This window comes from Musa acuminata, chromosome BXJ2-6 (assembly GCF_036884655.1).
Source record: "Musa acuminata AAA Group cultivar baxijiao chromosome BXJ2-6, Cavendish_Baxijiao_AAA, whole genome shotgun sequence".
NCBI lineage: Eukaryota > Viridiplantae > Streptophyta > Magnoliopsida > Zingiberales > Musaceae > Musa > Musa acuminata.
This window is the reverse complement of record NC_088343.1, coordinates 40,779,083-40,800,461: the sequence shown is the minus strand read 5'-3', so window position 1 is coordinate 40,800,461 and position 21,379 is coordinate 40,779,083. Positions and strand designations below refer to the sequence as shown.

The 21,379-nt window shown below is 39.6% G+C and overlaps 4 protein-coding genes and 1 non-coding gene across 6 annotated transcripts; 1 reads left to right on the top strand and 4 right to left on the bottom strand.

Moving 5' to 3' along the window:
* Positions 1-1,737: 1,737 nt before the first annotated feature.
* LOC103989859 (uncharacterized) lies at positions 1,738-2,858 on the bottom strand. Its single transcript, XM_009408805.3, has one exon. The coding sequence runs from the start codon at positions 2,571-2,573 to the stop codon at positions 2,040-2,042; it is 534 nt and encodes a 177-aa protein (XP_009407080.2). The 5' UTR covers positions 2,574-2,858; the 3' UTR covers positions 1,738-2,039.
* A 2,103-nt stretch (positions 2,859-4,961) lies between these two features.
* Positions 4,962-5,034, bottom strand: TRNAE-CUC (transfer RNA glutamic acid (anticodon CUC)). Its single transcript has one exon. It is a non-coding gene; the product is annotated as a tRNA-Glu (tRNA).
* Positions 5,035-6,419: 1,385 nt separating this feature from the next.
* LOC135615608 (carboxylesterase 15-like) lies at positions 6,420-7,698 on the bottom strand. Its single transcript, XM_065114376.1, has one exon. The coding sequence runs from the start codon at positions 7,606-7,608 to the stop codon at positions 6,613-6,615; it is 996 nt and encodes a 331-aa protein (XP_064970448.1). The 5' UTR covers positions 7,609-7,698; the 3' UTR covers positions 6,420-6,612.
* A 3,141-nt stretch (positions 7,699-10,839) lies between these two features.
* LOC103989447 (protein RESTRICTED TEV MOVEMENT 2) lies at positions 10,840-12,030 on the top strand. The gene is made up of 2 exons (XM_065110709.1): positions 10,840-10,995; positions 11,110-12,030. Exons 1-2 carry the CDS (start codon positions 10,884-10,886, stop codon positions 11,919-11,921), a joined length of 924 nt encoding a protein of 307 aa, XP_064966781.1. The 5' UTR covers positions 10,840-10,883; the 3' UTR covers positions 11,922-12,030.
* A 704-nt stretch (positions 12,031-12,734) lies between these two features.
* LOC103989445 (co-chaperone protein p23-2) lies at positions 12,735-20,551 on the bottom strand. Of its 2 annotated transcripts, XM_009408285.3 has the most exons (6): positions 20,325-20,551; positions 20,047-20,230; positions 16,061-16,223; positions 13,403-13,437; positions 13,271-13,316; positions 12,735-12,974 (listed from the first exon to the last, which is right to left on the bottom strand). In XM_009408285.3, exons 1-6 carry the CDS (start codon positions 20,327-20,329, stop codon positions 12,940-12,942), a joined length of 468 nt encoding a protein of 155 aa, XP_009406560.2. In that variant the 5' UTR covers positions 20,330-20,551; the 3' UTR covers positions 12,735-12,939. The 2 variants fall into 2 exon arrangements, with proteins under 2 accessions (XP_009406560.2, XP_018682743.2); XM_018827198.2 differs by lacking the exons at positions 13,271-13,316; positions 13,403-13,437.
* Positions 20,552-21,379: the final 828 nt, after the last annotated feature.

Here is a 21,379-nt window from a genome sequence, read left to right as displayed (position 1 = left end):
GGTTGACTAAGTTGTTATTTTCTACCGAGCAAACGGGAATGTTTTTCAGCAGCGATTTAAAAAGGCGCTCGGGCGCTCGCTTAGACGCTCGAGTTAGGCGAGGCGAGGCTCGAGTGCCTCGCTTCACTTCTAAGAGGCACGCTTCAAAGAGGCGTCACCTGGGCACTCGCCCGAGCCCAGGCTTTGGGCACTTCGGGCGAGTGCCCTGGTTAAACCAGGCGATCGAATTAAGATTTTAGGTCTTGTTCAGCCTCCGGTGGTTAGTTGGTTCAATCGAACAAACTAAAATCGATATCAACTGTCGCTGCCCAACCCTAACCTTGTTTGCTACTGCTTTGGAGCTTGTCGCTCCCATTGTCGTTGCTGCTGCTATTGTTGTCGTTGCTTCCGTTGCCTCATACTATTGCTCCCGCTGCCTCCTTACATTCTTCCTTTTTCTCAATCAACACCTCCTTACACTCTTCCTTTTTCTCCTTCTGTATACGGTTAATAATATACAACAGTATACTATTTTAAATATAATTATTTAAAATTATAAATAATTATATTTATTAATTATATTATATATTTTTATATTTTAACGTCTCGTTTTGCTTGGGCAAATATTTTTTGACCTTGACGTTTTTTGGCGCCTAGTGCTTTTTAAATCACTGTTTTTCAATGAACATAAATTCATATGAACTCTGATTATCAATGAATATCTAAAACGTTATACAATGGTTATCAAACGTAATTTTCTATGAATTCACGTTTGCTGGCTATATAACAATGAATATCTAAGGCATTGTTTACCGTTGACTGTGAAGACGTGGTGGAAAATTAACCATGGAGAAGACAGGGCAGCGTTGACGTTCGTCTCATGGTTCGAGGATATGAAATTAGTACGCTTTATGTTGGTGCTTTTCCTCCCATCTCTAATCTGAAATGTCTCTCTCTCTCTCTCTCTCTCTCTCTCTCTCTCTCTCTCTCTCTATCCTCATGTGAATGCTGATCCTACCGGAAGAATACCATCACATGAATGTCGTACTTGGCAGGGCATGTGAAGGGGTGTACATTCACATGTATGCATGTTATTGTTTTGCGTCCATACTGCATTTTTATTGAGATTTAAATCAGGGCTACAATAATCAAAGTTTTTTTTAATTTGACTTTAAAAAGTATCTTATTTTAAAATCATTCCAATCTTTTACAAGAAACAAAATTTCATATCTAATAACAGTCTCACATTAGTCTGAGATAAAGAAAACCTAACAATAAGAAATAAATTTCATACGTAATAATAGTCTCATAAATAGTCTGAGATAAAGAAAATCGAATAGTAAAAATTCACTCACCACAAAATACGTTAAGCTTCTAAATTATTTTATTAATATTTAAATATATCGGTACAAAAAATAACTCTTGTGTGAAAGTCACATAACTAACACCTGGCACCAAAAATCTCACAGCAAAGGCAGAAAAGGGTTCTGCCCTCTTACTGAAACCCCTTTTTCCTCAACTTCCAATCATTAAAAGTCTTGCATCAAAGTTGAGAGTGAGAAGGGTTACCAAACTGGAGAACACTAACATTAGATCACCAAAGTCTGACATAACAAGTGATCATATTATCAGCTATTACATAAATTGAAAAGCTTTTGCTCAATAAGCATTTCCAAATAAAACAACAATCCCTTAATTTTTCTTTATGTGGTAGAGCTTTACCACTAATTTCCATCACACAAGGAAAAATAAAAGAAAGAGAGAGAGAGAGAGCCTATGTGCTACCCCCCAAGCTTCAAAACCCATCACCTAATTATCATTAGCCATGGTTTTTTTACAATTAGGTAAATTACTAAAGCTTAATAATCACTATCAACTTCACGCAAAAGTGAAGGATCCAAAATAATATCATAAATATAAATTTCCACCTACCTTTCATGCGCATGTAGTTTTATAGTATCTCACATCCTTCAACGAGAGAAGAAGAGGCAACAGAAGTGAGTTCTGGAGGCAGTTACCAACGGAAGCACGACCGCGTAGCGGAGCACAGACGGAAACCGTTAAGGGTACCGTTCCAGTCGGCGTTGGGACTCGCTCCGGGACGGGCTCCGCCAGAAGCCGGTGCGCTGGAATCGGGCCAATATCTCCTTCTCCACCTCTGCCACCTCTGCTGGTGACGGCCCCGCCGCTGACACGACAAACCCGTGAAGCCCCTCCACGTCGCCGTTCAAGTCTTCCGTCGTCACGGTGGAAAGCCTGTCGCCTCCGGCATCGGACATGGGCCCCAGCAGCCGGGCCTCCTTCCGCTTCCTGGCCCTCTCCTTCCGCTTGTCCCGGGCCTGCAACACCCGGCGGCAGACCCGCGCCGGCAGCTTCACCGCGGTCAGCACCACGAGGTTCACCACCATGCAGGGGCCGCAGCAGCACACTGCGGCGCAGTCCGCCGCTGTGACCCCGGCCAGCTCCGCGCATCGCGGCCCGGGCCGCGTCGGCTGCTTTCGGATCAGTGGCTGCCTCCGGACTTGGGCCGCCGAGACTCCGGCTCCCGGAGACGGTGGCTGCGGCGCGGGCGGAGGCGTCTTGTTCCGCTGCATCCGATCAAATCTCACGAAGGCTCGCGCTCATCGTTGGCGATCGCGACGGTGATATCCTCTTTCTTTCGATCAATCTTGGAAGGTTCTGGAATCTGTGGAACGGAAACGTGGAATCGGCGTCGGGGTCACGTGGCCTCACCGAGGGGAATCTGGTGACGGGTTACGGGCTCTCAGGCTTCTATAAAAGGCCGGATCCGTTCCGCGGGATGAACGTTGCTAGCTATACGCCGCGGAACCGGGTCGGCCCCTCGTCTCTCATCTTTCGGCACCTCTGGATTCGAACGGTTCCAAGAGCGAGAGCGAGAGAGAGAGAGAGAGAGAGAGATCAATGTTAAGTTTCCTTCCGAACTATAATTAACGGATGGGGTTAAATCTTTGAGAAAGAAGATTTCAGGGGTGACTTGGTCAACTCAAGTAGGATACATTTTTTTGTCTTGTGACACTCGAACCTCGTCAACTATACAGAGCATGGCACGAGCCGATTCACTACCTCCCCACCCGTGTCGCCGATTCGCACGTGTGGAGCCGTGACATCGTCGAGTTCTCGATTTTTGGGTGAACGTGCCGACTCACTACTTCACCACTCGTGTCGCTGACTCGCACGTGTGGAGCCGTGCCGTGGAGTTCCCGATCTTCTTGGGATCGAGAGAAAAGGTAAAGTGTCAGAATCCTTATCCTCTTTTGCCTTATCCTTGGGCTTTCTTTTATCACCACTTCACACGTGTGACCCTCCTCTTTCCACACGCAACCGAATCGCCGATACGAAGCGCGACGCCACCACGAAATCTCTTGGACCCTCGCGAAATCTACCTCTTTCCTGTACCAGCCTCGTAGACGGCGAAACCATTCATTCCGGACCCCACATTTGGTCCAGTCACAAGGCGGGTACAGGGTGGCGAAAGAAAATTTACGGTTCGCATAAACTTACTCGACGTGTTGATCTGTACGCTTCACACGTGTTAGAATACCTGGATCAGGCTTGCGATCTATGCACCGCAGTGGTGAGCGTAGTTGAACGATGGCCACTATCTATACCTTTTTTAACATAACCCAAGTATGTATAAATATTATTTTAATGATTGGCATTTGAAAATTGTATATAGTTTGATTGATTGGATCACAGCATATTTTACCTGACGCTGAGTAGTAAAAAGAAGAAAATAAAAAGACAATTATCATATTTTAGCAATAAATAAAATTTTGCTTTAATTAAGAAATTGATTTGGAAGATATTTAAAATCGGTTGATGGTCCCAAAAAAGGAAAAAAAACATTCTATTTCTTCAAGAGGTTTCAGTGTAATTTCTAATCAAGCAATTGCCTCTTTTAAGTTTGTATAGAGGGTGGTGGTAACCTAATGAACATTGCAAGCAAATTTCCATCTCACCTTCTCCAACCAACCCGAAAGCGGTTTCGGTAACCTCACCTAACGGTGAGCAAATCCCAGGTCATCGATAAATACCCCGAGCCTCCGTCTCATCAACCGCACGCTCTCTCTCTCTCTCTCGGTGTGATGGGAATGGGTCTTCGATTGGCGTATGGCCTGGTGTTCCTCTCGGCCTCCGTCGTCTTCTTGAAGATGCTCCATCTCTTTCTGAACCCCGTGTTCTACTTCACCTCATAGGATGATGAGGATGGGATGATTAATTATCATCCGGAGACCTCCGTTGCCGGGCTCCTGTGGCAGCGAGTCGGCATGGTGGTGGAAGATAGACGATGAGTCTATTTTGTTTTCCGTTCTTCTCTTCGGTCAGCAACAGTAATCAGTTGTTTAGGGGAGTAGTAGTGTATCGAGTTGCTGTAGAACACCTTGCACTTGGATTGTAATCCGTGTTGAGGTTTGCAAGAATTGTATCAGTCAGTAAAGGCTTTGATCTTTTAAATAGACTGTGTTCTGATACGGTCAAATTTTGCTACTGTGGACAGAAAACCCGATACTATTCACTCATAACTGGAGAGAGAGAGAGAGAGAGAGAGAGATTAGGAGCCTTCGGTTGCATCATGAAGCTCTCTCTGACTGTGGCTGAGAACTTGCGTCCATCTTTGAATTGTAATCTGCAGCATGTACGTCCATCTAGCGAACAGGTTATGTGCATTGAATCACCATAAAGTAGCTCCCGCCAACTAGCGAACATTAGGCTAACACCACACAGGAAAGCAATATGACAAACAGATGATGTGCACTGGAGCAACATGAAGCAGGAACTACCGAGAGAGAGGGAGAGAGATTCTGTGAAGGCGGTCCGTGTCGTCGACGGGTAACGCGTCCCCAGCCAACGAACAAACAACTTATGTGCGTCACATTAGGAGTTGCTGCGAAGGCGGGTCAAAGTGATCAACGAACTGCAGTGGAAATTATTAGCACGAAAAGGTAAAGAAGACAAAAGAATTCCGTTGCCGGGACTCGAACCCGGGTCTCTCGGGTGAGAGCCGAGTATCCTAACCAACTAGACTACAACAGAGATTGTGTTAAGCCTTTATAAATATTAATACATTAGTATAAATACAATTGATTAATTCACACCCAAAGCATGTAAAATATTATTTGAGGTGGAAATTAGGAAATCCAAAACAAACACACACATACATATAAATATATTTTATTTCACAGATCGAGGTTAACATATATTATATTAGATACTAATTCAACCAAAAAAACTTAATCTATCAAGTTGTGGGTTAAAGCATTATCCTCTTAGTCAACATATTTTTGGTCTTATACATATGAATATTTTTAACATCTTAGGCTTTTCAAACATCTTTTCATCTTCATTCAATTAAATTGCAGCTTAACTATCACTTTTTTATTTTTTTCTGATTCAATTGTGATCAAAATTTATCTACCTAACTTTACTCAATGTTAAAAATCTAACTGGTTATGATGTACATATATCATGTCGAAGCAACAAGCTTAAGTTGTTTGATTATGGGTCAAACTCTATATATATATATATATATATATATATATCATTTTATACTTTCAATCCTTATCGACTATCCACTTTTAATATAGAATAGGTTAAAGAATCCACATACACATCTTTGGACAAGCTTAAACACCCCTATCTTTCAATCAAACTACCTATACTAAGTTGTAAACACACTTTGAAAATATAACATGTTATAGAATTGATCCGAACCGAGTTCAGGTCAAACAATCATGATTGTCCTTCATAAGCCACTTGACAGTCCATATTGGTCGGAAGATTTGAACCAAGGGTTGATTGTGAAGAACATGTGCTATTGCCCCTCAAACTTGACAAAGGAGCCCCTCGGAATGATGCGGAGCATTATTAGACAAGGACAAGTAGTACCTTGGAATGACTCTGAACATCCTTCAGTAGGCAAACGACACCTCAAAAAAATCATGAGTCGATTGCCATGAGCTAATGAAGCCTAAGGAGTCCACTTATTATTTCAATCATACATCCAAATCGTTTCTGGAATAGATTCGTGCTTTTGGGACTAAACCAGTTTCTTGTGTATTTTTTTAAAATTTTTGAAGAGCACTCTAGACATTATATAGAGAAATTAAAACAGATCGAAAGTATTTTTCATATCTTTTGTTCTTTTCATCAATCTAATTTTTAAATTTTTTTTCTTTCATGTTGATTCCTTCTCATAACATAACTATAGAAATCTTAAAATATTTATTAATCCCAATACAATATTATGTGATACTCTCAACTTGCAGAAACCTCCTTCTCTCTAGTTGTTTAATATTGACAAATATATTTTTCATCTGTGTTTTTATATTACAAGTCATTTAAGTGTGAGGGTATTTTCATACTATATTTGAATTATAAATATATTGAGTCCTCTTTTAATAATTAAAAATTTTGGGATATCATATTAACCGTAAAAGATTCATTAAAAGCCCATCATATCTTGCCATAGACTGATCCAATTGAACAATGCAAATAAAACACCAAATGACTTGAGGATTTCTTCCTATCTTATTCTCCCCTTCGATCAAATAATCTAAGCCGTGCACGTGTACTGAAGGGGGTAGCAGATTGAGGAATTGAACTAGACCGGGTTCAGCTCCAACCGCCGCCGTTGTCCTTCATGAACCGCTTGATCGCCCCCATCAGCTCGCCGGAGGGTTCGGACCAGGGGTCGATCGTGAAGAAGCCGTGTTGCTGCCCCTCGAACTCGGCCAGCTCCACCGGCTTCCCCCACCCCCTCAGCCGCGCCGCGTACTCCGCCGCCCGGTCCCGCAGCAGATCCCGTCCCCCCACCACCACCAGTATCGGGTCCACCTCTGCCGCCTCTAGGTCCGCGCTCTCCGGCCCCAAAGGATTCACCAGCGGGTGGTCCAGCGTCGCCCCGGAGGGGATCGATAGTCGCCAGTACCGGTCGTTAAGCTCCCGATTCAGGAACGCATCGTCGGGGCACTCCGCCTCCGACCGTGTCGGCTGGGTCCCGCCGAAGAAAGGCATCAGGAGGACGAACCCCCGGAGTCGGAGCGGCGCCAAAGCGGCCCGGTCGGCAGGGGAGCCGAACCGGAGGGCGAGGTGGTGGGCGATGTTCCCGCCGGAGGAGTCACCCGAGATAAACACCCGGGCGAGGTCGGCCGATTCAGCGAGCCACGGGTCTGCGGCGGCCTGGGAGCGGAGCCACTCGACGGAGGCGACGGCGTCGTGGATGGCTGCGGGGAGGCGGTGCTCGGGAGCGAGGCGGTAGTCGGGGGCGACGACGAGGGCGCGGAGGTCGGAGGCGAGGCGAAGGCAGTAGTTCTGGCAGTTGGGCCAGGTGCGGGAACCGATGCAGAAGCCGCCGCCGTGGAAGTAGAAGAAGACGGGGAGCCTGCCCTCGCCGGGGGTTTGGCTGCGACGAGGGCGGTAGAGGCGGAGGTTGAGGGCGTGGGGGGCAGGGGAGAAGAGGGCGTCCTTCCACTCGACGGAGCCGTCGTCGACGACGGGGATGGGGAAGCTGGGGTTCTGGGACCGGACGATGGCGCCGTCGCTGAGCACGCGGAGGACGCCTCGGCACTCGTCGACCACACGCGGAGGAGAAGAGAAGGAGGATGCCATGGAAGAATCGGCGATGGGAAACAAGGAATTAGGCCTGCGGCGTCGCTTAGGGGGGCTAAAAAAGCGCAAGAGAAGAGAGAGAGAGAGAGAGAGAGGGACGAGAGGACGGACGGTGCGGTGGCGTTTTCGTCAGAGTCAAGTGTCGTGAGAGACTGCATCGGAATCATCGGTCTTGTTGTTTTCTTCGTGAGCTGACGTGATATGGGGTTTGACGTGTCTTCTTTTACTGATATCGGTGTGACGTATGGCCTTCTTTTATTGATATTGTCCGGCAAAGAAGATGCTATTTAGTGATATTATAGTTGCTTGCAGTTCTCACTTCTTCATATAGAAGAGCTACGCAGCAATTATGGTGATGCTATTGTATCTTAATATTTGAAAGATAGATTCCGTACCTGGATTTAGTGGGAGAAACCTACGGTTAATTTTTAGAGTTCTTTATCATTTTAATTTCTAAATTAAAAAAAATTAGAATAAAATTTTTATAGTTATAAAAATAAAATATTTAATCTTATTTACCCTAATGTCGTCGTCTTTATCGATTAAAGATTCAATACGTGCATGAATGATATGAAAATGATAAATAAAAAAAAAATTTAATAGTGGTGACGGAGGATAGAATTATAGGTAGAGTGGTAGTAGTCGACGAGAATGATATGGTGGTTAGCTTTGCGATGTCGATCCGACCATCGATGACGAGGAGGTGGAATGGTAAGGCATTTGCGTTGGTGCCGCACCACTATGTTCCTCTTCTGTGATGCGATAATCGACCATAACAAAGAGGAGACAAAGCGGTACAACATCAACGCATAGGAAGCAATACAACATCGTAGCAAACGATGTGATGGCCAATGAGAACGATATGATGGTAAGCCTTGTCGATATCGATCCGAACATCGATGACAAGGAGGTAAAACGGTGAGGCATCTGCGTCGGTGTCGCACCGCTGTGTCTCCTCTTCCTCTTCCAATGATGCAGTAGTAAGTGAGAACGAAGAGAAGGCAGAGCGATGTAGTGTCGACGTAGAGGAGGTAGTACGATGTCGCACCAAACGATATGGTGATCGACGAGAACGAAGAGGATGTAGAGTGGTGCGGTGCCAGAGGAGGAAGAGGAGGCAAGTGAGGCATCCGCATTGGTGCAGCACTGCTCTGCCTCCTTTTCGTTCTTACCAACCATCGCATCATTCAGTGTGGCACCGCACTGCCTCCTTTGCATCGACGTCACACCGCTCTGCCTCCTCTTTGTTCTCGCCGACCACCATATCGTTCAGTGCCACATTGCCTTGTCTTCTCTTCATTCTCGTTGACTACCATATCGTCAAAAGAGGAAGAGGAGGCAAAGTGATGCGACACCGATGCCTCACCGGCTTCCTCTTCCTCCTCTTCGTTCTTATTGACCACTGCATCGTTCAGTGTGACACTGCACTATTTATGCATCGACGTCACATTGCTCTACCTCCTCTTCATTCTCGCTAACCACCCCATTATTTAGTGTGACATTGCCTCCTATATGTCGAGGCTACATTGCCTCCTATATGTCGGTGCCACGTTGCTTTATCTCCTCTTCGTTCTCGCCGACAACCACATCATCAGAAGAGGAAGACGAGGCAAAATGGTGCAGCGCAGATGCCTCACTTGCCTTCTCTTCCTCCTTTCGCATCGCACCACTCTACATTCTCTTCATTCTCGTCGACTATGACATCGTTTCAATGTAACGCCTCATTTCCTCCTTTTCTCGCTAACCACCGCATCGTCGAAAGACTAAGAGGATGTAGAGCAGTATGACGCCGATGTAGATGCCTCACCCCCTCCTCTTCCTCCTTCGGCATTGATGAGATGCCTCACCACTTTGCCTCATCTTCCTCCTTGTCGTCGATATTTGGATTGACATCGACAATGTCGACCACCATATCATTCTCGTTGACAACCACTACAACCGTCACCCACAGCGTTATCATCCATCACAACTATTGAAATTATATTTTTGTCTATCATTTTTGTATCATTCATGCACATATTATATTTTTCATCAGTAAAGTTAATGATGTTAGGGTAAATGAGATTAAATGTTTCACTTTCATAATTATAAAGATTTTAATATAAATTTTTTAATCTAAGGATCGAAGTCTAACTACGTAATTCGTCCAATAAACCTAATAATGATTAGTTTCCATCTTGATCCGACGAATACAAAGACAACGACACTGGATTTTGCGATTCGTATCTCTAAGATAAGGCTTCAAGGAAATTTTGGAGCAAATTATGCAAGCATGGAACAGATGCTTAGAAATAGAATGTGACTTGGTGACACAAACCTCCTCCTCCAGCATCGTTACAGCATCTGTTTGATGCTGTAAACATTCAGCATGTGAACCGAGCAAGGAAATTTACAAGATCTTCTTCCCATACCACTTTTTGGTGGAAGGAAGAGTTCCCCTATTCTGTAGTTTGAAAAAGACACTGAAGAAAAGGACACCCTTTTACAGCATAGAAATCAGTTAGCTAACACCGTACTCCAATGAGCTATATTGTTTGCACATATATATATATATATATATATATATATATATATATATATATATATATATATATATATATATATATATATATATCCACAAGCTATATTCTAGCATTAAACCAAGTCATAAACTAAAATTATCATTTACTCATTCATTGCCTAAGATTTTAAATATCTTGCACATTTTATTGAATTCAATTAGACCATAAAGATCCATATCTATTCTTGATCCAAGTCGATCTAATATATCGATAAACTTAAATCGATGAGGGATATATGGATCATTTTTTTATAATTACGTAGTCATTCGCTCTTATACCATCTTAAATTTTCAATCGATGGCACTACATCTTAAAAGCTTAATCTTACAGATGAGACATGATTTATAGATTTATATTCCTAACATGATTTTATATTTGGTTCTAGGAGCTTGAACTAGTCACATTGTAACCCTATGGTTCACTTGCCATTTAGAGAATGAAAGCCTAGGATTACTTTCCTACATATTAAAACAACAAGCAAGAATATATACTACCTTCACAACAAGCTAAGCTATGAAGAATTCCCAAACCAAAAGCGAGTGCAAGCCAAACAAGGCATCCATCCCTTTGGCTATGGGAGGAGGTATCCATCGCAAACCAGAAGGGAATCCCTCACCTTTCAGCCAATCAATTCGATCCACAATAACCGTATAAGAGGAAGCAGCCATGGCTTCTCTCGTCATCGATCCATAGAGAGAGCGAAGAGAGGATTCAATGGACACCAAGCCAAGAACTGCGTCTGCTGCCCGCTCCTACGAGGACTTCAAACCCACAACCGAGCTGGTTCCTGGAGAAGTCTTCGACACCTACCACATTCGTCTTCCCGGCAAGCTCTCTCTCTCTCTCTTTCTCTTCTTCTCTTCCTCATCATCATCGTCATACACATGATCAGGTCCGAGAGAAGTCTCTCAGCGTTCGATATTGGTGTTTCATGCTGCAGGTTTCAGGAAGGATCATGTGAGGGTGCAGGTAGACAACCAAGGCAAACTCAGGACCAGCGGCGAGCGGCCACTGGATGGCAGGCGGTGGAGCCGATTCTACGTGGAGTTCACATTGCCAGAAAACTGCAACTTGCGCGACGTCCGAGCTAGGTTCGAGAACGAGACGCTCCAACTGAGGCTCCCGAAGCTGATCGCCCCCGAACCAGTCGTTCAAATAGAAGAGCGGGAGGAGGAGAAGAAGTTGCAACCGCCCAAGGAAGAGAAGGACGAGGCTGCTAAATCCAGTGGTGACAAGAAAATGGTGCCAAGAACGGAGACAGACGACGTAAAGGAGAAGGAGAAGGAAGAGGCTGCTAAATCCAATGGTGACAAGAAAATGGTGCCAAGAACGGAGACAGACAAGGTAAAGGAGAAGGAGAAGGAAGAGGCTGCTAAATCCAATGGTGACAAGAAAATGGTGCCAAGAATGGAGACAGAGAAGGTAAAGGAGAAGGAGAAGGTTGAGACTAGCAGCAAAGAGAAGGTTGAGGAACAAAAATTAAACGGTGACAAGACAACGAGGCCGAGAGAAGAGGCAGAGAAGGAGAAAGAAGAGGTTAAGGATGATAAAGACAAAGTTGACCATGGTGGCGAAGCGAGAGCGGAGCAGCCGGCGTGGCCGGAGTTGGGAGGCATGGTCATGGAGCTGAGCCAGACAGGGAAGACTCTGATTTCGAAACTGGCTGCAGCCATGCTGGTGTTGTTGGGTCTTGTGTTGTACCTCAAGTACAAATTGACGAAGGGGGAGACTCGCAGCGCTGCTAGTCTTTGATTGATGCCTTTGTTTCAAGAACAAAGGCATACTATTGCAGCACTGTAAAAGCATCACAGATATTTGAAATAAAACAGAGATGATACAAGTTCAAAAAATGGCTTCCAGTGAGTTCAAGATTTTGATTTGCCAATTACCCACATCCAATTTGAACCTAAATATCCTAACATAGATCATATTTTTGATCTGATGACCCAAATAGCTGGCTAATAATCATTGGATTGGATAAAAATGACTTTTTATATAACATATATCAGAATTATGCCTAATTCATTGTCACTGTTCCCTGGAACACCTAATGATGTCAAATCAGAGAGAAGTTTTCTATCTTCTCTATCTGATTGTGAAGGAGACACAGGATTTTGTCTTTTTGAAACACAATTATCTTCTTCATTCCTGGTTTAACATTCAAGCTAGTGGTAATTGTTGGAATAGGAAAAACAAAAACTGTGGACTGATGAGGTAATTAACTTATCTCAATGGAACAAATATGCCAAATGCTAACTTAGGGGCATGATCTTCCACATCTACACCAGAGAGGTGTAGATGTTCCAAATGACAGTCTAAAATTGGTTCCATATAATCAAATTTGGCAAGCTACCCATCACCAAGCATCATGTCATCACATCCAGAAATCTGTCATTTGGTGCCCTAGATATTAGAACAGCACAACCAGCAACTACAAGATGATGCTAAAGAATAGGTTTTGAAGCCACTGGCAACTTCCACTGCTGTTCTGTTGTGAACTGTTAACTAATTTTTTTATTGGCATCTAGAACAAAGAATGCATGTTCAAATGGTCTAGTAGAAGGATTATGAAAAACATACACTCAATCCATTGAAACAAGCTCTAATTGTGGGCATCGTAAGTTACAGCAAGAGTATGTTTTCACAAGCATATGTTGATGAAAGCATAAACAAATTCATTGTTTTACAGGAGTGATTACCAAAGATGCTGTGCAAAATACCAAGTAGCAGAACATTCGATAGATAGCTTTCTGCATTGCATGTCTTGGTGTCAGCTTCTTCTGGCCTTCTCTAGATCAGGTAGATCTGCAATCATAGAAAAATATTTCAGAAACGGCAGGCCGTGCTTGAATAAATGTGCTGACTAATAAGACTCCTTTAAATTTTTTTTACGTCCATGACCAGGTGGCTAAAAACCATCTGTTACAATGGACCTGAATCAAGTTCCAAAAGTTACAATGGAACTTGGGGCAAGGCACCACGTAAGACCTGATGGTTTGTACACACATGGTCAACTTTCTATTCCAAATGGCCTGGAAGATAAAAATGTCACTGCTACAGAGGCAAAATCTTATTAACAAATAGAGTGTAAATATTCTTACAGAGTAATCCATCATCATCACTGCTCTCATCATTCATGCCATTTATCTAAACAACAATGGAGATTAAGAGTGGTTAGAGGCTCTATATAGCAACAGCAGAAAAAGTGAGGGGGTCTAAAAGAGTGATTGCACCTCATTGTTTTCATCATCAGAAGCAAGTGAGTCAGCTGTAAAGAGATGGATGTCAGTTTTGATTTGTCCAATAAAGTGTCTTGATTTGTCAAATAAAATGTTCCAATGCAAATTCTTAAAAAGCTCAGAACAAGAAAAAAACAAGTGAGTCAGCTGTTTGTTTTCTTTTTCCAACTATCTGTTGAACGGAAGTTCGTCACTTTTATGGGAGGACAACTGTCGTGCCCATTTGCTCGCCTTTTTTACCAAACTCTCCAAATCTGATAGGGTGTGGAGAGATAATTGGCACCCTTGCTCTGGGGAACAATGTTTTGGTTGTACTAGAATCTATAGTAATACATTTGCTTATGCTTGGAGGTTTCTTTTTGGTGATGTACTTGAACTTGAACAAGAAGTTTTCATCTGTGAATGAAAAATCAAAATACATTCCAGACAATAACCTGAAATTTCAATTCTGAGTTTTGTATTTTTTATTTAACTGATATGTCAAAATCTAAATCATTTATTCTAATTCTACAGTACATCCTTCTGGTAACTTTTCCCATGTTGGTGATGCTCCTTGACCAAAATGGCAATCATTTTAGCTAATAGTTATTTTTGAAAATTCTCTCCTAGGTCTTAATAAAATTATGTACCTAGGTCTTAGTAAAATTATATACAGTAGAAATCCACAAGCGATTCAGATTATTGAAGTAACTCATAATTCTAACCATATCTAATTAGCATAAACTTCTAACATGATTTCTTTAGCCCTCTTTTGTTGATCAACCCATTGATCATTGGACAATTATGGAGCTACAACAGCAAGCATATCCAAAACTGCTCGACATACAGAGGGCTTCATATGATGTTTTCACCTCTTACATCTTTCAGTTATAAGTTGTATTCATGTGAATAGCAACAATATTGACAAGTATTTTCTATGAACTTTGGTTTTATATTGCGGACCATGTATTTAATTGTTAGGTAGTTTTGAGTCAGAACTAATCACTAGAAAGAAAAATCAACTTGATTGGATGGAGCAAATAGAACTAGATGCTGACATAGAAAACAGTAGATAATCTGTTGTTACCATAGAATATCAAGAAGATCTAGATCAAAAGGTCCACTCCTATAAATACACCACGTGATAAAATTAATCTCTGCTATCAAACAACCAGAAGACTGCTGTACCATAAACTGAGATGAAGCAATGAAGTAAAGAAAAAGAAAGTATAAGAAAGACAGAAGCCATAAGAGGGAGGTCGAGAAATGTAAACAAAATAAAACAGTAAACAGAATGACAAAAAACAAGGGAAGTAGCATGAGGCTCCTATCAATGTGGGATATGGAGAAAGGTAATGTATGCAGTCTTACTACAAGGAAAAAGAATGTTATTATGACTCAAACCTAGGTGACCAAATCACTTGGGTAATAGAGTAACTTATAATAATGCCAAGAATCACATCAAGTGTGCAAGCCCGTATCAAGTATATATTTCTAAAACAAACTAATATCATCTTAATAGTAGTGATGTTTGCAGTACAACCTACCATGGATGAAACAATAATGCAAGCATACAAACTTGTTGCAGCAGTAAAATTTGGGTGATGGTATGACGGTATGACCTACAATGGAGGAGTAACAATGCAAACAAACTTGTGGCAGCACTACCACAACCAAAACAGTGATATTTCATGAACATAGAAAAACTAGGAAGAATTTGATAAATAACAAAAATAGAAGGTTTAAGAAAAGCATGATTAGTGATAACAGTCAAATGCAGCTTCCTCCCACATACTGTAAAAAGAATGGTCAAAGGGCAATTGGTTGTTTCGATAATGGAAAGCGGTTAAAAGGCCGAGCAAACCACACCCCTTTTCTCTAGTAACCATCTTTAAAGGACAAATTTTTAGAAGGATCCCCTAACATGACATACTTGGATGAATTAAGAAACAAAAATTACTTTCAGTTACGTTTCTTAGAGATATAAATCCATACAAAGATAAATAAGTAGATTATAGATGGTTAGCAGATACCAGAACCTGCCTATAAAGAAAAACTTCACTACTACACATTTGAGATAAATTTATTAACTCATGTTACATAATATTAGTAATTGAAAGGAGTTTCTACTCATCCAATTCTTGTAAGGCTTGAAATATGCCAAATGACACAAATCAAATGTGGATAGAAAAGCTCATGGACAGGACAAGAATGATAGTAAGTGAAAAAGAACTTTACTAGAACAAACCTAGGTAAGATTTCGAATTGAGAATTTAGTGATTTCAGCTAAAACATATATGGGCAGAACTCAAAAATTGATACATGATAACGTTTCCAATAAAGTTACTCAGACCAGTGAAATACCGTCATAGGGAATAAAGCTAACTTCCTACTTCCAATTGGGGCAAGGTTTCAGCACACTTTCTTAACTTCATGCATCCACTAAAAAAATATTCAGAGAGATAAAACAAAACATATCTATAGTGTACATCCACTAATAAATCCTTAGATATTTAGCTCACAAAAAGTTTTAATAAAATGCTGATAAAACTACACATCCAGGTTTATATTTGGTCATCAATATAACACATCAAGACTTCAGTACAACTACCAAATAACTAAAACTGAAGCAGGCAAAAACAATTGGTTTTACTTCTTCAGATATATACTTACCAATGTCAGATTCTTCGTCATCTTCATCACACCATTTATTCCAATCAACTTTGATATACGGAGCAGGTTTTTCCTCTGACTTCTGCAACCGCTTCCACCAACCTTTTTTCTCTTTCTTGATTGAGCAGATTATGTTCCTCATCCCAATATTTGTTTTACTAGCCTGATAACACCATTAAAAGACAATAAAAATAATACCATAGAGCCAAAAGGGCTCATAAATTATAAGTGTCACACCCCCAAATCAGGAGATGCGACAGTCCACCGAATGAACATGATATATATATATATAAACATATAAACCAGAAACTCAAGTCAGCTTGGTGGAAGCTTACACACACACTGTAATTAAAATAATGGCAAACACTACATTTAAAAGATTAACATGTTAAAGGAATGAACAAAAGATTATTACTTCAAGAGGTATTATCTAACTGTTTTATATTAGTCACATTTTTCTAACATTAATGTTTTCACCAGTCCTTTAAATGTGGAACACCAATACAATTTTTGATGAGTTACCTGTGCAGGTAGGAGAGGGTTGTAAGTATTTTTTTTAAAATATCTATTACATGGAGAGACGTCCTTCATAGTGCGCACATTGAAACTACTTGTAATAACATCAATAAAAAAATAGCTCATGCATTTCATACAGTTAAATCAATAAGTCCAATAATAAGAAACAACTCATGCTTATGATGTTCATCATGTGTCCACATTTATGTGTTCATGCCTCTTCTTATTATTTTCCTCTTTTCATCTTATACTTATGTCACATATCATATATACATTTTATTCTATTTCAGAAATATAATAACTAGACACTTAGGTGCATGCTAAATGAACTTACGGGAATAAATCCCAATGTAGGGACAACATTCTTGGTGGATTTCACTGCCATTATACATGTTACATTTATCACATAAGGAAACATTTAAAATAGGATGCTAATATGTTACCCTTGAAAATCATCTAATAATATGTTTTCTCTTTAATTCCCTCAAGCTACTGTTGAGTACCACTTAAACTGCCTCATTGCCTCCATCTTGGTAACTTCAATGACATTCATTTACCGATCCAAAGGTTTACATAAGCCTTTGTTTATCGCCCTTGGAAGCCGCAATGAGGCATAAAGAATTATTAAGGACTATACTGAAAATATATATGTATAATATTTGTTTATTTATATTGCATGTCAAATTGTCACAAATGTACTTTTAGAAAATCCTAAATTCATATATCAAACATCTATCTATGAGACAAAATTTAAATAACTAACATGTCATGACACAAGAAATACAATCATAAATATTATCGTTAAATAATTACAAAAAATGCAAATAAATTATCACATATCCTAGTATTCAATCAATATATATGAGATATATGCTCACCTAATTTTGATATTCAAACTTCAAAGTACCATTTAAAACCTTACTAAATAATATAAAGCATTTTTAAAACACCTAATTGGGTCAACAAGCCACTTACCTTGGGATTTAAGCCTTTATTGAATTATTCCATCTTAAGTTCAATCCTTACATGTGGTGATTAAATTAGTCAAATTAGACAGAAATCACAAAGTATTTTAAATGTTACCTTGAATATCAAAACTGGATGGGCATGTATTTTATATTATTGATTGAATACCAAGATATTTCAAAGTTTATTTACCTTTTTGCAATTACCTGACAATAATTACCTGTTAATAAGATTATATATTGCTTGTGTGATAACATGTTAAGTTTTGCCCCATAGATACGTATTTTATATATGAACTTAGCATTTCTACAAGTGCATTTAATGTAACAACTTAACACATGGTATAAATAAAAAATATTATATATATGTATATTTTTAAGTTAGTTCTCAATAATTCAACTACAAAAGATTTAATAGATTTTTTGGATTTCAACTGTGGTAAACCTTTGGACCGGCAAAGGGATAGAGTTTAAATCTACCAAGGTGTAGGCACTGAGATTTTATAACTAGTACTAGGTAGTAGCCTTAAAAAGGGTAATGAAGAGTATATTATCAGATGATTTTCAAGGGTAACAAAAAGTGAGAAATATGTCCTCAGGTGGTTAACCCGTGACTTGACACATAAGATGACGTTTAGGTCCACCAAGGATGTTGTCCACAAGGTGGAGTTGATTCCATCGGGTTTCGGTACTATTTGAGTGTCTAGTTATTATATTTTTTGAAAAGAATAAGACTAGTATATGATATATGATATAACTATGAAATGAAAGAAGAAAATAAAAAAGATACATCAACACATAAATACAAGCGAATGATGAACATGATTAATATGAGTTGTTTCTTATCGTTGTAATATTAACTTAACTATATGAAATGCATGTGTTGTATTTTTATTGATGTATTACAAATAGCTTAATGTGTTTAAAATCATACTTACCCGTCCTTAGATGTGGTTCGTCCACTTCCTAGGTACTTTTTTTTATAAACACTCACCACCATGTACTTGATTTAAGGTTGAATGTGTACCTGGATGTCTCACATGTGTAGGAGGGGATTTTAGGATAGAAAGAATTTATGTAAGCCAGGAATTTATATTAAAGGACTATTGAAAGAATTAATGTTAAAAAAATGTGTGACTCTGAGATATAAAACGGTTAGATGATACTTCTTGATGTAATAATATTTTATTCGTTCTTGTACCATGGTACTTTTTTAAATATAACATTTGTCATTATTTAGCTATAGTATGTAGGCTTCAACCTGGGTGTGGGTGACCATAAGTTAGCCTGATTTCAGAAAGAAAAAATATATAGTCAAACTTGAATTAGTCTAGCTCATGGCTATTCGATGGACCATCGAGTCCCCTGATTTAGGGACATGACAAGAAAAAAACTTGAAGTTCCTGTAATAATAAGAGCACAACAATTATAGATTTTACACTTTCACCCTCTCTGACTCAAAGATAAAGGCTACATGACAAATGACTTCAAGCAAAAATCAACTTGGGACATGTGTATTTTAGGACATATGGTTTCGATATGCAGACAACAAAGACGAAAACAGAGTTTTATTTAATTATAAGAAAAAAGACTATCGAGAAACAATGCGTCAAAGAGATAAATTTGATCCATTGACAAAGAAGACTATGATCAGTAGGTCCTTTATTGTGTACTTAAGTATGTTGAATTACGTTCATGAAAGCTTGTCAGTAAGACTAACACCATATAAGATGTTCAAAGTCACCTCCACTAGAGGACCAGTATTGATGTGATATTCAATCTAAATTGCAGTGCATAAAATGTATCAAATTGAAGAATTGCCAAATTTTTTGTGCAAGAGCAAAATGTTTTTAAGCAATACTTTCTTCTTAAACTAAGATTAAATTAAACTTTTCACTGCCAGTCAATCATAACTCTCCGGTAACTTATGGAATAAATGGTCATCCAACTGAGCAAAGCCATCTTGAAGTCACACCTGCTTGCACATAAAATTCATCAACTATATCGGGATAATATAACAACTTGAGACCCATTTTCTCCAATTGGCTCATGTTCCTCATATGTTATCCAATTCAACCGAATGCAGAAAAAATAAAGTTTGACAAAACTACAACAACAATTAACAAATCACACAAAATATAAGTATATTTTATAATAAGAACAGGCCTCAAGCTTTATCAAATTTTTCGCTGGTAAAGAACCTTCCCGGTACCCACAGTTTCATCTGTTGATTCATAGACCACAAAGATTATAAATATTATCATCTTCAGTTTGGCATAAAGATTACAAAAGCTTAGAGATAAAGATCAAGCATCATACATATAACACATTGACAGCATGCTCCTTCCAGCACATACAACACCTAACGTGTGTATGTCTAGTCTAAGCAGGCAAATATAACTCAAAACCAGAACATAAATAACGTCATTAGGTTAAACCAATTTGCACTTTCAAAATGTTCTGCAAAATGTGAAAGGAAGATGAACAAAAGGGAAAGCCGCTTGCCTCGGGAACAATCGAATCGTACAGCTCGAGGCTGAAGTCGAAGTGTTCGCCCTGAGCCCCGACGGCCGAGAACCTAAACGCCCCCTGCGGCTCGCTCTCCACGGAAACATCTCTCGCGTCCGGCAAAGACACGGTCAGGTAAACCTTGTCGGAGCGCTGCGCCCATAGAACTTCCGGTTGGCGGCTAAACACCCAGAAACCAAAGCAAGAATTTCTTGGTCATCATCGGAGAACAAAAACCAAATAGAAACTGTAAGAGAGTCGCCGGCTTTGTTTACCCCATGGATGAAGAACCTCGAGGAGATGCTCCCCTCAACAAGTGTCGAAGGGGGGGTTTTACGTAGTGGAAAGGAAAGGGAAAGGGAGTCGAGAGTGGGCGTCAATGGGCAGGGAAGAGAGAAGGTGGGGAGCAAAGCCGTGCCATTGGCAGCAGAAGCTTCAGAAAAAGAGACACAGAAAAGCCATGGAGTGACTCTCTCTCTCTCTCTCTCACTCTCATTACACATTACCCGTTTTCTTCGGTTTTCCATCTCAACAATTTCTAAATTTATATTACGATTCTTATATTTATAAAAATAAAATATTTCTCTTATAATTGATTTTATTAATAAAAATATTATAAAAGCACACGTTGATTTGTCTCGTTTCAATTTACCACCGAGTATATATATATATATATATATATATATATATATATATATATATATATATATATATATATATATATATATATATATATATATATATATATATATATATATATATATATATATATATGTGATATTTTCACTAATACATTCCATGAATATTTTTCTTTCATAAATATAAAAATTTTAATATAATTTTAAAAAATATAAATATCAAAATATTAAAGATAAATAATTATCCGTTGTTCTGACAGAATAATTTATATATATTATTATTATTATTATTATTATGAAACTACACGAGTTTAGTACAATTTAATTTTCCGTCACTAGCAAGTTTATATTCTGAAAATTTTGACGGTCGATATAAATGGAGCCTAACACATTAACTTCCTTAGTTATATGTGAATATATTCGCAAATGTTATATAAAGACTACATAATAGATGACAAGTAGTTCGAGTGCATCATCGGACGAGACAACAAGACTCTACGAGTCGTTCATTGCTTTGACTTTATTCGACTCATTTCACGTACATTGTGTTTGGAAAAACATCACAATCCTAATGTGAGTTACTGTCGGTAGTCATCTCGACCTCTTTAAACAAATACTTACGAGAGGAGAGGAAAGCAAGTATGAAATATCACCCAAAAAAACAAAAAAAAATGATGTATTTTGTGGGAGAA

Coding starts and splice junctions, on each gene's coding strand:
- LOC103989859 (XM_009408805.3), bottom strand. CDS start 2,573: ATGCAGCGGAACAAGACGCCTCCGCCCGCGCCGCAGCCACCGTCTCCG.
- LOC135615608 (XM_065114376.1), bottom strand. CDS start 7,608: ATGGCATCCTCCTTCTCTTCTCCTCCGCGTGTGGTCGACGAGTGCCGA.
- LOC103989447 (XM_065110709.1), top strand. CDS start 10,884: ATGGACACCAAGCCAAGAACTGCGTCTGCTGCCCGCTCCTACGAGGAC. Junction 10,996..11,109: donor CTACCACATTCGTCTTCCCG/GCAAGCTCTCTC, acceptor TTCATGCTGCAG/GTTTCAGGAAGGATCATGTG.
- LOC103989445 (XM_009408285.3), bottom strand. Junction 16,224..20,046: donor ACGATTCGATTGTTCCCGAG/GCAAGCGGCTTT, acceptor TGGTGTTATCAG/GCTAGTAAAACAAATATTGG. Junction 12,975..13,270: donor TGATGATGATGGATTACTCT/GTAAGAATATTT, acceptor CTATGATTGCAG/ATCTACCTGATCTAGAGAAG.